We start from the raw sequence: 13,510 nt of genomic DNA on the forward strand, positions 1-13,510 counted from the left end.
TCACCTAGCTATGACTAACGCCAAAGTGCCACAATCGTATTGTGCGACGTTGAATCCTTTTTAATGCCGTTTGCCTTTTCTCTCTCTCTATCTATCTATCTATCTATCTATCTCTCTCTCTCATTCTCTCCCTCTCTCTCTCTCTCTATCTATCTATCTATCTATCTATCTCTCTCTCTCATTCTCTCTCTCTCTCTCTCTCTCTATCTATCTATCTATCTCTCTCATTCTCTCTCTCTCTCTATCTATCTATCTATCTCTCTCATTCTCTCTCTCTCTCTCTCTCTCTATCTATCTATCTATCTATCCATCTATCTCTCTCTCTCATTCTCTCTCTCTATCTATCTATCTCTCTCTCTCTCATTCTCTCTCTCTCTCTATCTCTCTCTCTCTCTCTCTCATTCTCTCTCTCTCTCATTCTCTCTCTCTCATTCTCTCTCTCTCTCTCATTCTCTCTCTCTCTCTCTCTCATTCTCTCTCTCTCATTCTCTCTCATTCTCTCTCTCTCAATTTCAATTCAATTCAATTCAAGGGGATTTATTGGCATGGGAAACATGTGTTAACATTGCCAAAGCAAGTGAGGTAGATATTATACAAAAGTGAAATAAACAATACAAATTAACAGTAAACATTACACATACAGAAGTTTCAAAACAATAAAGACATTACAAATGTTATATTATATATATACAGTGTTGTAACAATGTACAAATGGTTAAAGCACACAAGTTAAAATAAATAAGCCTAAATATGGGTTGTATTTACAATGGTGTTTGTTCTTCACTGGTTGCCCTTTTCTTGTGGCAACAGGTCACAAATCTTGCTGCTGTGATGGCACACTGTGGAATTTCTCCCAGTAGATATGGGAGTTTACCAAAGTTGGATTTGTTATCAAATTCTTTGTGGATCTGTGTAATCTGAGGGAAATATGTCTCTCTAATATGGTCATACATTGGGCAGGAGGTTAGGAAGTGCAGCTCAGTTTCCACCTCATTTTGTGGGCAGTGTGCACATAGCCTGTCTTCTCTTGAGAGCCATGTCTGCCTACGGCGGCCTTTCTCAATAGCAAGGCTATGCTCACTGAGTCTGTACATAGTCAAAGCTTTCCTTAAGTTTGGGTCAGTCACAGTGGTCAGGTATTCTGCCACTGTGTACTCTCTGTTTAGGGCCAAATAGCATTCTAGTTTGCTCTGTTTTTTTGTTAATTCTTTCCAATGTGTCAAGTAATTATCTTTTTGTTTTCTCATGATTTGGTTGGGTCTAATTGTGCTGTTGTCCTGGGGCTCTGTGGGGTGTGTTTGTGTTTGTGAACAGAGCCCTAGGACCAGCTTGCTTAGGGGACTCTTCTCCAGGTTCATCTCTCTGTAGGTGATGGCTTTGTTTGGGAATTGCTTCCTTTTAGGTGGTTGTAGAATTTAACGTCTCTTTTCTGGATTTTGATAATTAGTGGGTATCGGCCTAATTCTGCTCTGCATGCATTATTTGGTGTTCTACGTTGTACACTGAGGATATTTTTGCAGAATTCTGCATGCAGAGTCTCAATTTGGTGTTTGTCCCATTTTGTGAAATCTTGGTTGGTGAGCAGACCCCAGACCTCACAACCATAAAGGGCAATGGGCTCTATGACTGATTCAAGTATTTTTAGCCAGATCCTAATTGGTATGTTGAAATGTATGTTCCTTTTGATGGCATAGAATGCCCTTCTTGCCTTGTCTCTCAGATCGTTCACAGCTTTGTGGAAGTTACCTGTGGTGCTGATGTTTAGGCCGAGGTATGTAGAGTTTTTTGTGTGCTCTAGGGCAACGGTGTCTAGATGGAATTTGTGGTCCTGGCGACTGGACCTTTTTTGGAACACCATTATTTTGGTCTTACTGAGATTTACTGTCAGGGCCCAGGTCTGACAGAATCTGTGCAGAATATCTAGGTGCTGCTGTAGGCCCTCCTTGGTTGGTGACAGAAGCACCAGATCATCAGCAAACAGTAGACATTTGACTTTGGGTTCTAGTAGGGTGAGACCGGGTGCTGCAGACTGTTCTAGTGCCCGTGCCAATTCGTTGATATATATGTTGAAGAGGGTGGGGCTTAAGCTGCATCCCTGTCTCACCCCACAACCCTGTGTGAAGAAATGTGTGTGTTTTTTGCCAATTTTAACCGCACACTTGTTGTTTGTGTACATGGATTTTATAATGTCGTATGTTTTACCCCCAACACCACTTTCCATCAATTTGTATAGCAGATCCTCATGCCAAATTGAGTCGAAGGCTTTTTTGAAATCAACAAAGCATGAGAAGACTTTGCCTTTGTTTTGGTTTGTTTGGTTGTCAATTGGGGTGTGTAGGGTGAATGCATGGTCTGTTGTACGGTAATTTGGTAAAAAGCCAATTTGACATTTGCTCAGTACATTGTGTTCATTGAGGAAATGTACGAGTCTGCTGTTAATGATAATGCAGAGTATTTTACCAAGGTTACTGTTGACGCATATTCCACTGTAGTTATTGCGGTCAAATTTGGCTCCACTTTTGTGGATTGGGGTGATCAGTCCTTGGTTCCAAATATTGGGGAAGATGCCGGAGGTAAGGACGATGTTAAAGAGTTTTAGTATAGCCAATTGGAATTTGTTGTCTGTATATTTGATCATTTCATTAAGGATACCATCAACACCACTGTAACGGCTCTCTTTCAGTGAGTGAGTTGACCAAGGCGCAGCGGGTGATGAATACATAATGTTTATTTGACAAGACGGAAAAACACGAAATGAAATACACTTGAATGATTAACAAAATAACAAAACGAACTAGACAGACCTAAACTATGAACTTACATGAAACGAGGAACACATAAACAGGAACGACCGAGACGAGACAGTACCGTGTGGTGCAAAATACACAGACACAGCGACAATCACCCACAAACAAACAGTGAGAACAACCTACCTTAATATGACTCTCAATTAGAGGAAAACGCAAAACACCTGCCTCTAATTAAGAGCCATACCAGGCAACCCAAAACCAACATAGAAACAGAAAACATAGACTGCCCACCCAAAACTCACGCCCTGACCATCACACACATACAAAACAACAGAAAACAGGTCAGGAACGTGACAACCACAGGCCTTTTTGGGTTGGAGGGTTTTTATTTTGTCCTGTAACTCATTCAAGGTAATTGGAGAATCCAGTGGGTTCTGGTAGTCTTTAATGGTTGATTCTAGGATTTGTATTTGATCATGTATATGTTTTTGCTCTTTATTCTTTGTTATAGAGCCAAAAAGATTGGAGAAGTGGTTTACCCATACATCTCCATTTTGGATAGATAATTCTTCGTGTTGTTGTTTGTTTAGTGTTTTCCAATTTTCCCAGAATTGGTTAGAGTCTATGGATTCTTCAATTACATTGAGCTGATTTCTGACGTGCTGTTCCTTCTTTTTCCGTAGTGTATTTCTGTATTGTTTTAGTGATTCACCATAATGAAGGCGTAGACTCAGGTTTTCCGTGTCTCTATGTTTTTGGTTGGACAGGTTTCTCAATTTATTTCTTAGATTTTTGCATTCTTTATCAAACCATTTGTCATTGTTGTTCATTTTCTTCGGTTTTCTATTTGAGATTTTTAGATTTGATAGGGAAGCTGAGAGGTCAAATATACTGTTAAGATTTTCTACTGCCAAGTTTACACCTTCACTATTGCAGTGGAACGTTTTACCCAGGAAGTTGTCTAAAAGGGATTGGATTTGCTGTTGCCTAATTGTTTTTTGGTAGGTTTCCAAACTGCATTCCTTCCATCTACAGCATTTCTTAATGTTACTCAGTTCTTTCTATCTCTCTATCTCTATCTATCTATCTATCTATCTATCTATCTCTCTCTCTCTCTCTCTCTCTCTCTATCTCTCTATCTCTCTATCTCTCTATCTCTATATCTCTATATCTCTCTATCTCTCTATCTCTCTATCTCTCTATCTCTCTATCTCTCTATCTCTCTATCTCTCATTCTCTCTCTCTCTCTCTCTCTCTCTCTCTCTCTCTCTCTCTCTCTCATTCTCTCTATCTCTCTATCTCTCTATCTCTCTATCTCTCTATCTCTCTATCTCTCTATCTCTCTATCTCTCTATCTCTCTATCTCTCTATCTCTCATTCTATCTCTCTCTCTCTCTCTCTCTCTCTCTCTCTCTCTCTATCTCTCATTCTCTCATTCTCTCTATCTCTCTATCTCTCTATCTCTCTATCTCTCTATCTCTCTATCTCTCTATCTCTCTATCTCTCTATCTCTCTATCTCTCTATCTCTCTATCTCTCATTCTATCTCTCTCTCTCTCTCTCTCTCTCTCTCTCTATCTCTCTATCTCTCTATCTCTCTTTCTCTCTATCTCTCTATCTCTCTATCTCTCTATCTCTCTATCTCTCTATCTCTCTATCTCTCTATCTCTCTATCTCTCTATCTCTCTATCTCTCTATCTCTCATTCTCTCTATCTCTCTATCTCTCTATCTCTCTATCTCTCTATCTCTCATTCTCTCATTCTCTCATTCTCTCTCTCTCTCTATCTCTCTATCTCTCTATCTCTCTATCTCTCTATCTCTCTATCTCTCTATCTCTCTATCTCTCTATCTCTCATTCTATCTCTCTCTCTCTCTCTCTCTCTCTATCTCTCTATCTCTCTATCTCTCATTCTCTCTATCTCTCTATCTCTCTATCTCTCTATCTCTCTATCTCTCATTCTCTCTATCTCTCTATCTCTCATTCTCTCTATCTCTCTATCTCTCTATCTCTCATTCTCTCTATCTCTCATTCTCTCATTCTCTCATTCTCTCATTCTCTCTCTCTCTCTCTCTCTCTCTCTCTCTCTCTCTCCCCCCCCCCCCCCCCCCCCCCCCCCTCCCCCTGATTGTTGCTGCACTCTTTGTCACGTCTCCCCACTCTTAAATTAGCCCAGTCGAGTGTTTCATTGTTTGTCGCTCGAGTGAGAATACGTCAGTTAAGGAACGTGATTGGTCGACGCTGCGGCAGCCATTGCAGTCTATTTAAGCATTCAAGAGTATTTTAACTAGTAGGTTATAAGTCTGATAAAGGAAGACGTGTGACATTCAACTGCCTTTTATTGGTTGATCAAAGAGTAGACTGGAGAGTAGATAATAGCAGATAAAATAACTAGACTCATTGAGGTTAGATATACACTGTGCCTAGTCAGGAATAGAGGGTAGATACAGAGGAGACCTGCTAATACCACAGCTGTATGATGTCCACATGAATAGGGACATTTGCATACACACAGACTATGGCTATATTTGACAGAAAGGAGATGTGAGCTACATTTTAATCTTTCACTCTCACACACTCCTACACACACACACAAAGATATAGACCTATTTTCAACACACACACACATAATCAAACACACTGCGGGGCAAACACACACACTCGCCCAGCCTGCGTGAGGGAGGGCTGCTTTACTGCTCACCCCTCCATCTTACTACACGCTCCTCCATCTTACTACACGCTCCTCCATCTTACTACACGCCCCTCCATCTTACTGCACACTCCTCCATCTTACTACACGCCCCTCCATCTTACTGCACACTCCTCCATCTTACGGCACACTCCTCCATCTTACTACACACTCCTCCATCTTACTACACGCCCCTCCATCTTACTGCTCACCCCTCCATCTTACTACACTCCCCTCCATCTTACTGCACGCCCCTCCATCTTACTACACTCCTCCATCTTACTACACGCTCCTCCATCTTACTCCACGCCCCTCCATCTTACTGCACACTCCTCCATCTTACTACACGCCCCTCCATCTTACTGCACACTCCTCTGTCTTACTGCACGCCCCTCCATCTTACTACATGCAACTCCATCTTACTACACGCTCCTCCATCTTACTACACGCCCCTCCATCTTACTACACGCTCCTCCATCATACTGCACACTCCTCCATCTTACTACACGCCCCTCCATCTTACTGCACGCCCCTCCATCTTACTACATGCCCCTCCATCTTACTACATGCTCCTCCATCTTACTACATGCCCCTCCATCTTACTACACGCTCCTCCATCTTACTACACGCTCCTCCATCTTACTACACGCTCCTCCATCTTACTACACGCCCCTCCATCTTACTCCACGCCCCTCCATCTTACTGCACACTCCTCCATCTTACTACACGCCCCTCCATCTTACTGCACACTCCTCCGTCTTACTTCACGCCCCTCCATCTTACTACACGCCCCTCCATCTTACTACACGCTCCTCCATCTTACTGCACACTCCTCCATCTTACTACATGCCCCTCCATCTTACTGCACACTCCTTCATCTTACTACATGCCCCTCCATCTTACTACACGCCCCTCCATCTTACTGCACACTCCTCCATCTTACTACATGCCCCTCCATCTTACTACATGCCCCTCCATCTTACTACACGCTCCTCCATCTTACTACACACTCCTCCATCTTACGGCACGCTCCTCCATCTTACTACACGCTCCTCCATCTTACTACACGCTCCTCCATCTTACTACACGCCCCTCCATCTTACTACACGCCCCTCCATCTTACTACACGCCCCTCCATCTTACTACACGCCCCTCCATCTTACTACACGCCCCTCCATCTTACTACACGCTCCTCCATCTTACTACACGCTCCTCCATCTTACTACACGCCCCTCCATCTTACTACACGCTCCTCCATCTTACTGCACGCTCCTCCATCTTACTACATGCCCCTCCATCTTACTACACGCTCCTCCATCTTACTACACTCCTCCATCTTACTACACGCTCCTCCATCTTACTACACGCTCCTCCATCTTACTACACGCCCCTCCATCTTACTACACGCCCCTCCATCTTACTACACGCCCCTCCATCTTACTACACGCTCCTCCATCTTACTACACGCTCCTCCATCTTACTACATGCCCCTCCAACTTACTACACGCTCCTCCATCTTACTACACGCTCCTCCGTCTTACTGCACACTCCTCTGTCTTACTACACGCCCCTCCATCTTACTACACGCTCCTCCATCTTACTGCACACTCCTCCATCTTACTACATGCCCCTCCATCTTACTACACGCCCCTCCATCTTACTACACGCTCCTCCATCTTACTACACTCCTCCATCTTACTACACGCTCCTCCATCTTACTACACACTCCTCCATCTTACTACACGCCCCTCCATCTTACTGCACACTCCTCCATCTTACTACACGCTCCTCCATCTTTCTGCACGCTCCTCCATCTNTACTACACGCTCCTCCATCTTACTACATGCCCCTCCATCTTACTACACGCTCCTCCATCTTACTACACTCCTCCATCTTACTACACGCTCCTCCATCTTACTACACGCTCCTCCATCTTACTACACGCCCCTCCATCTTACTACACGCCCCTCCATCTTACTACACGCCCCTCCATCTTACTACACGCTCCTCCATCTTACTACACGCTCCTCCATCTTACTACATGCCCCTCCAACTTACTACACGCTCCTCCATCTTACTACACGCTCCTCCGTCTTACTGCACACTCCTCTGTCTTACTACACGCCCCTCCATCTTACTACACGCTCCTCCATCTTACTGCACACTCCTCCATCTTACTACATGCCCCTCCATCTTACTACACGCCCCTCCATCTTACTACACGCTCCTCCATCTTACTACACTCCTCCATCTTACTACACGCTCCTCCATCTTACTACACACTCCTCCATCTTACTACACGCCCCTCCATCTTACTGCACACTCCTCCATCTTACTACACGCTCCTCCATCTTTCTGCACGCTCCTCCATCTTACTACACGCTCCTCCATCTTACTACACGCTCCTCCATCTTACTACACGCCCCTCCATCTTACTACATGCCCCTCCATCTTACTTAACACTCCTCCATCTTACTGCACACTCCTCCATCTTACTACACGCTCCTCCATCTTACTGCACGACCCTCCATCTTACTACACACTCCTCCATCTTACTACACGCTCCTCCATCTTACTACACACTCCTCCATCTTACTGCACACTCCTCCATCTTACTACACACTCCTCCATCTTACTGCACACTCCTCCATCTTACTACATGCCCCTCCATCTTACTACATGCCCCTCCATCTTACTACACGCTCCTCCATCTTACTACACGCTCCTCCATCTTACTGCACACTCCTCCATCTTACTACACGCCCCTCCATCTTACTACACGCCCCTCCATCTTACTACACGCCCCTCCATCTTACTGCACGCCCCTCCATCTTACTACACGCCCCTCCATCTTACTGCACGCTCCTCCATCTTACTGCACGCCCCTCCATCTTACTACACGCCCCTCCATCTTACTTTACGCCCCTCCATCTTACTGCACGCCCCTCCATCTTACTACACGCCCCTCCATCTTACTGCACGCCCCTCCATCTTACTACATGCCCCTCCATCTTACGGCACACTCCTCCATCTTACGGCACACTCCTCCATCTTACTGCACGCTCCTCCATCTTACTGCCTGCTCCAGCATCAACACTAAATCACATTCACAACATCAGGCCAGAGAAAGAAATAAACAAAATGTAAAGAGAGGGAGGAGGGAGAGGGATTAAAGAAAGGTGTTAAGAGGGAGCACTATGTAAGAACTCAGCGATAAGTGCAATAAGAACTGCACTAAAAAGAAATTGCCTGGAGCCCCATCAGAATTGACCACTTGGCCTGTTAACAACCAACCATTCTAGAGAATGTCCCTCAATTCAACTCAATTACTGTCTTCTCTCTGTTCCCAGGTATTACCGGCAGTGATTATATCAACGCCAACTACATAGACGGCTACAGGAAGCAGAATGCCTACATGGCTACGCAGGGCCCGCTGCCCGAGACGTTCGGGGACTTCTGGAGGATGGTGTGGGAACAGAGAGCAGCCACTGTGGTCATGATGACCAGACTGGAAGAGAAATCACGGGTAAGTAACTATAGAATTGAATCTGGTATTCCCCCTGGATCAGTGTTGGGACGACTTGTTTTCTGACCAAAGAATTTACAGAAAAAACGATTTGGAAATTCTGCAGTGTAACTGAGGAAAGTATAAGAGGTAGGTTAAAGCGCAGAGGAACAGAGAATATTTTCTGCTTGCAGACTTTAGTTCAGTGTTTCCTATAGTTAAGCCATCAGCGTATGCATTTAGAATTGCCCTACAACAATATAAAGAATACCTGGGAATCCGCCTTAGATAACCAACCTTACCAACCTTATCATTCTTACCTCAGGTGTCTAACCTCGTCCTCTTTAACCCCCATCTCCGCCCCTGTCAGATACCATCAGGGTTAGCAGGCGGCCAGCGTTGACTACGAACGCAAGGAGAGCGTTAGAGCGATGCGTTTCCTACACTAGCTATCACAACGCCTCAGGGCCTGGGGGGGGGGGGGGGCTCCATGTTGAATGAATCTTCATTAGGTTAAATAGAATGGACAGGGTGACCGAGTGTTGGGGGGGGGGGGGCAGTGTGGGGTTGTCTTGGACACACTGTGGTGGATCTCTGCTGGAAAGGAAACATTTAGCCATCCTTGATTGATTGGTCCTCGTTGCTAGGAGAGGGGGGTGAAGCCTACGGGGAGGGTTGGGGGGGGGGGGGGTGAAGCCTAGAGTGGAGAAGATGTGAAGTACAGAGAGAAACAGTCCTGGAGTGTTCAGGAAGATGTGAAGTAGAGAGAAGCAGTCCTGCTGTGTTCAGGAAGATGTGAAGTAGAGAGAAGCAGTCCTGCTGTGTTCAGGAAGATGTGAAGTAGAGAGAAGCAGTCCTGCTGTGTTCAGGAAGATGTGAAGTAGAGAGAAGCAGTCCTGCTGTGTTCAGGAAGATGTGAAGTAGAGAGAAGCAGTCCTGCTGTGTTCAGGAAGATGTGAAGTAGAGAGAAGCAGTCCTGCTGTGTTCAGGAAGATGTGAAGTAGAGAGAAACAGTCCTGCAGTGTTCAGGAAGATGTGAAGTAGAGAGAAGCAGTCCTGCAGTGTTCAGGAAGATGTGAAGTAGAGAGAAACAGTCCTGCAGTGTTCAGGAAGATGTGAAGTAGAGAGAAGCAGTCCTGCTGTGTTCAGGAAGATGTGAAGTAGAGAGAAGCAGTCCTGCTGTGTTTCAGTGAGGCCGCAAGCTGTTTTCTATTTAGGACGGCTGGAATGGGGTTTACAACATAATAGAGTCTGTGTGATTGTTTTGTGCAGTGTGTGCGTGTGTGTGTGTGTGTGCGTGCATGCTCGCGTATGTGTTTTCATTGATGTGTGTGTGTACTCAGCCCCCTCTTCTCCTTTCTCCTCAGATCAAGTGTGACCAGTACTGGCCCAGTCGAGGTACAGAGACCTATGGTATGACCCAGGTGACTCTACTAGACACCATAGAGCTGGCCACCTTCTGTGTTCGCACTTTCTCCCTGCACAAGGTACGAGTGAGTACACAACTTTACTCCACCCATACTGCATAATAACACACTCATGTGGGCAGGGTTGTGGTCAAATCCATTTAAATTTTAGTCAATTCGTAAAGTAAACCAAATTCCAATTCTTTCCTCATTGAAAACCATTGAAGAAAATTTGAATTTGAATTTCAGTAAACTTTCTTAATTGACTGGTATTCAAATGGAATTGACCCCAACACTGATGTTGAGCTGTAATTTACACTGTAGTGTACACACGAGCAAAACACACCAAAGTTAGCATTTCATTGTTAGTCCACACCTGTTGCTTACGAAGCATGTGACAAATAAAATTGGATTTGATTTAACCACACTCCCTACTGCTATGCTAAACTCTACTTTAGTATCTAAATCACCTACTCCATTAACAATCTAGCTACAACTTCATACTACACCAGTCTAGACTGTTATCTCATGGCAAGTTATTACCCTAACCCCAACTTCCTCAGCCTGGTCTCATAGACTAGACGTAACATAGTAAAAGTAAATATGAGACACTCAAATTATATGATATATTACGTTGTTATGGTTATATAAGACAAAGGTTACTTAAAAAACGAAAGTAGGGTGGTTGGTTGGTTGGTTGGTTGGGGTGCATTGGTGGACGTATAATGTGGATGTATAGCAACCCAAAGGTTGAATGTTTGAATCTCATCACAGGCAACTTCAGCATTTTTGCTAATTAACAACTTTGTAAGTACTTACTACTTTGTAGTTACTTTGCAACTACTTAGCATCAATGTTCCCTCTCATTTTTTTTCATCACTGAGCAAATTTCAGGTCTGCTGAGCGCAAACTTGAACGTTGTGAAACTTCCAGGCGCGTATTTACTGTGAACACTGAGGCTGTACCCGCTTTAAGTTAGTTTTAACAGTGGTCAATTAGCCTACTGTGGCTATTTGATCATAATGTAGGCCTACCAGAGTGGCCTAACATCAAAAACAATGGAGAAAATGCATCCCATAACATTTTAACATGGAAATAGCTGTTCTATCATTCAGCCTGCAGTAACAGCCAATTTGTGGTGTTCAATGTAGGCCTGAGACAAAACATGCAGGACTTGACATGAACCTGTTTATCCACTTGTCCTTCAGACAAGGAGGTGACTGAACATGTTGTTGTTTGATGCAAGAAACCCCTTGACAAAATAAAATGCTTTATTAATCTCATACCATTACTACAGAGATTCAGACAAATTATGCTACCTGCTGCCTATTGGCTATTTAGCTTATTCAAGTCTGTCTCAAAATAAAACACTCCCCTTTATGACAAAACAAACCTCTTCACCTGACTGTCTTTTAAAAGATGTCTAGAAATACACACGTTGTGCTCTTGTAGGAAGCAACCACTCCCCTATTGCTGACTACTAGTGATCTATAACTCACTAACTAGCAAAAGATATGAACAAAATTAACACACGTCACTACATGCAGCTCTCGCTTTGATCTCAAAACAAGCTCATCTACTCACGCTGTAAAGTGAATAGCACAGATCCATATATGGCAATGGTCTATTGGTATATAGGTCTTCTGCAGCTCTGATTTGGTTATGGTTAACCGGCTGAGTAGTGCATGTCAATGCAATAGAATCTTACTCCGATGTATTCTACCTACAACAAAATCAAATGGTATATGTCACATGCACCGAATACAAGAGGTGTAGTCCTTACAGTGAAATGCTTACAGTGTCTGTTCAGTGTCTGCAAACCCTTAATCAGCAATGCAGTTTTAAGAAAAATACATTAAAAAAATAACAAATAAAAGTAACGAATAACAATTGCGTAGTTCATTTTTTTTCTCTGTATGTTGCATTGAAAGTGGCGTTGATTCGATCACAACTGCCACAGTAAAGGGAAACGTTGATAGTGTTTTAAAATATATTTTACCTTTATTTAACAAGGCAAGTCAGTTAAGAACAAATTCTTATTTTCAATGACAGTCTAGGACAGTGGGTTAACTGCCTTGTTCAGGGGCAGAACAACAGGTTTTTACCTTGTCAGCTCAGGGATTTGATCTTGCAACCTTCCGGTTACTAGTCCAACGCTCTAACCAATAGACTACCTGCTGCCGCGAACTAATGGGGAAAAATCTAGAAAGTTGAGTGAAGTTCAATCTCATGCTTCTCTGCGCACGCTGATATTCTTCTGAGTGGCAGTCCCGGGGGAATATTGCTTAGCGTGTTAGTTAACCCTAACCTTAACCCTTCAACATAAATCCTAACCCTAACCCTAACCTTAACTCTAACCTCTAGCCTAGCTAACATTAGCCACCTAGCTAATGTTAGCGTAAGCCACCTAGCTAACATTAGCCAAAACATTGCTAACATATCATACGTTTTGCTAATTCGTAACATATTGCACAAATTGCAATTCATAACATTTCATACAAATTGTATTTCATCACATATTTGAATAAATGATGGACATCCAAAAATTAAGACATACCATACGAAATGTAACATATCAATCTAATTGGAGTGTTAGGTTTTTACATTTACTATGTTACGTCTACCCCTGAGTCCAGGTGTACTTCTTAGGCACTCCTGTGTGATCAGATAGCTTAAAACAATATGGCAATGTCTTCATCTTGCCTTCTTGCATAGGCTTGGTGGAACTCCCTATGTTTCCTTCACCCATCCAATTGTTTCAGCAGAGGCTTTGTTTGTATGTTTTTGTGAGGCCATCTTATGAGAAGCCACTGTGGAAGTAATGTGAGAGGAATAAGAACTTGTCTGAATGCGATATGAGCTGATATATGCTGGTCTTGCCTGGTGGGCCCTGGGGATAGCAATCCCTTCAGGAGCCTGTCAGTCTGTCTGTCTGTATCCATGTATTATATTGGCTCCCCTACTCAAACTCACAAACAGTGTGTTTCTCTGAGCCAACACAGCATCCTGCATCCAACAGGCAAATAAACAAACGAATGGTGGGGAACAGAACTCACAAACAGTGTATTTCTCTGAGCCAACACAACATCCTGCATCCAACAGGCAAATAAACAACTGAATGGTGGGGAAGGAGAGGGAAATAGTTTACTTAGGCATCTTTCT

General features: G+C 43.7%; 1 protein-coding gene across 18 annotated transcripts in view; it reads left to right on the forward strand.

Moving 5' to 3' along the window:
• The window catches only part of ptprsa (protein tyrosine phosphatase receptor type Sa), a 470,296-nt gene that overhangs the window by 417,012 nt on the left and 39,774 nt on the right, over nt 1–13,510 (forward strand). For 11 of the 18 annotated variants that reach the window (XM_055940829.1, XM_055940835.1, XM_055940839.1 and 8 more), the window contains 2 exons: nt 8,788–8,963; nt 10,310–10,435. In XM_055940829.1, coding sequence (XP_055796804.1) covers nt 8,788–8,963; nt 10,310–10,435 — 302 coding nt within the window. The remainder of the gene's footprint in view (nt 1–8,787; nt 8,964–10,309; nt 10,436–13,510) is intronic. The other 7 variants (XM_055940833.1, XM_055940836.1, XM_055940845.1 and 4 more) reach the window with 1 other exon arrangement.

This window comes from Salvelinus fontinalis, chromosome 12 (assembly GCF_029448725.1).
Source record: "Salvelinus fontinalis isolate EN_2023a chromosome 12, ASM2944872v1, whole genome shotgun sequence".
Taxonomy (NCBI): domain Eukaryota; kingdom Metazoa; phylum Chordata; class Actinopteri; order Salmoniformes; family Salmonidae; genus Salvelinus; species Salvelinus fontinalis.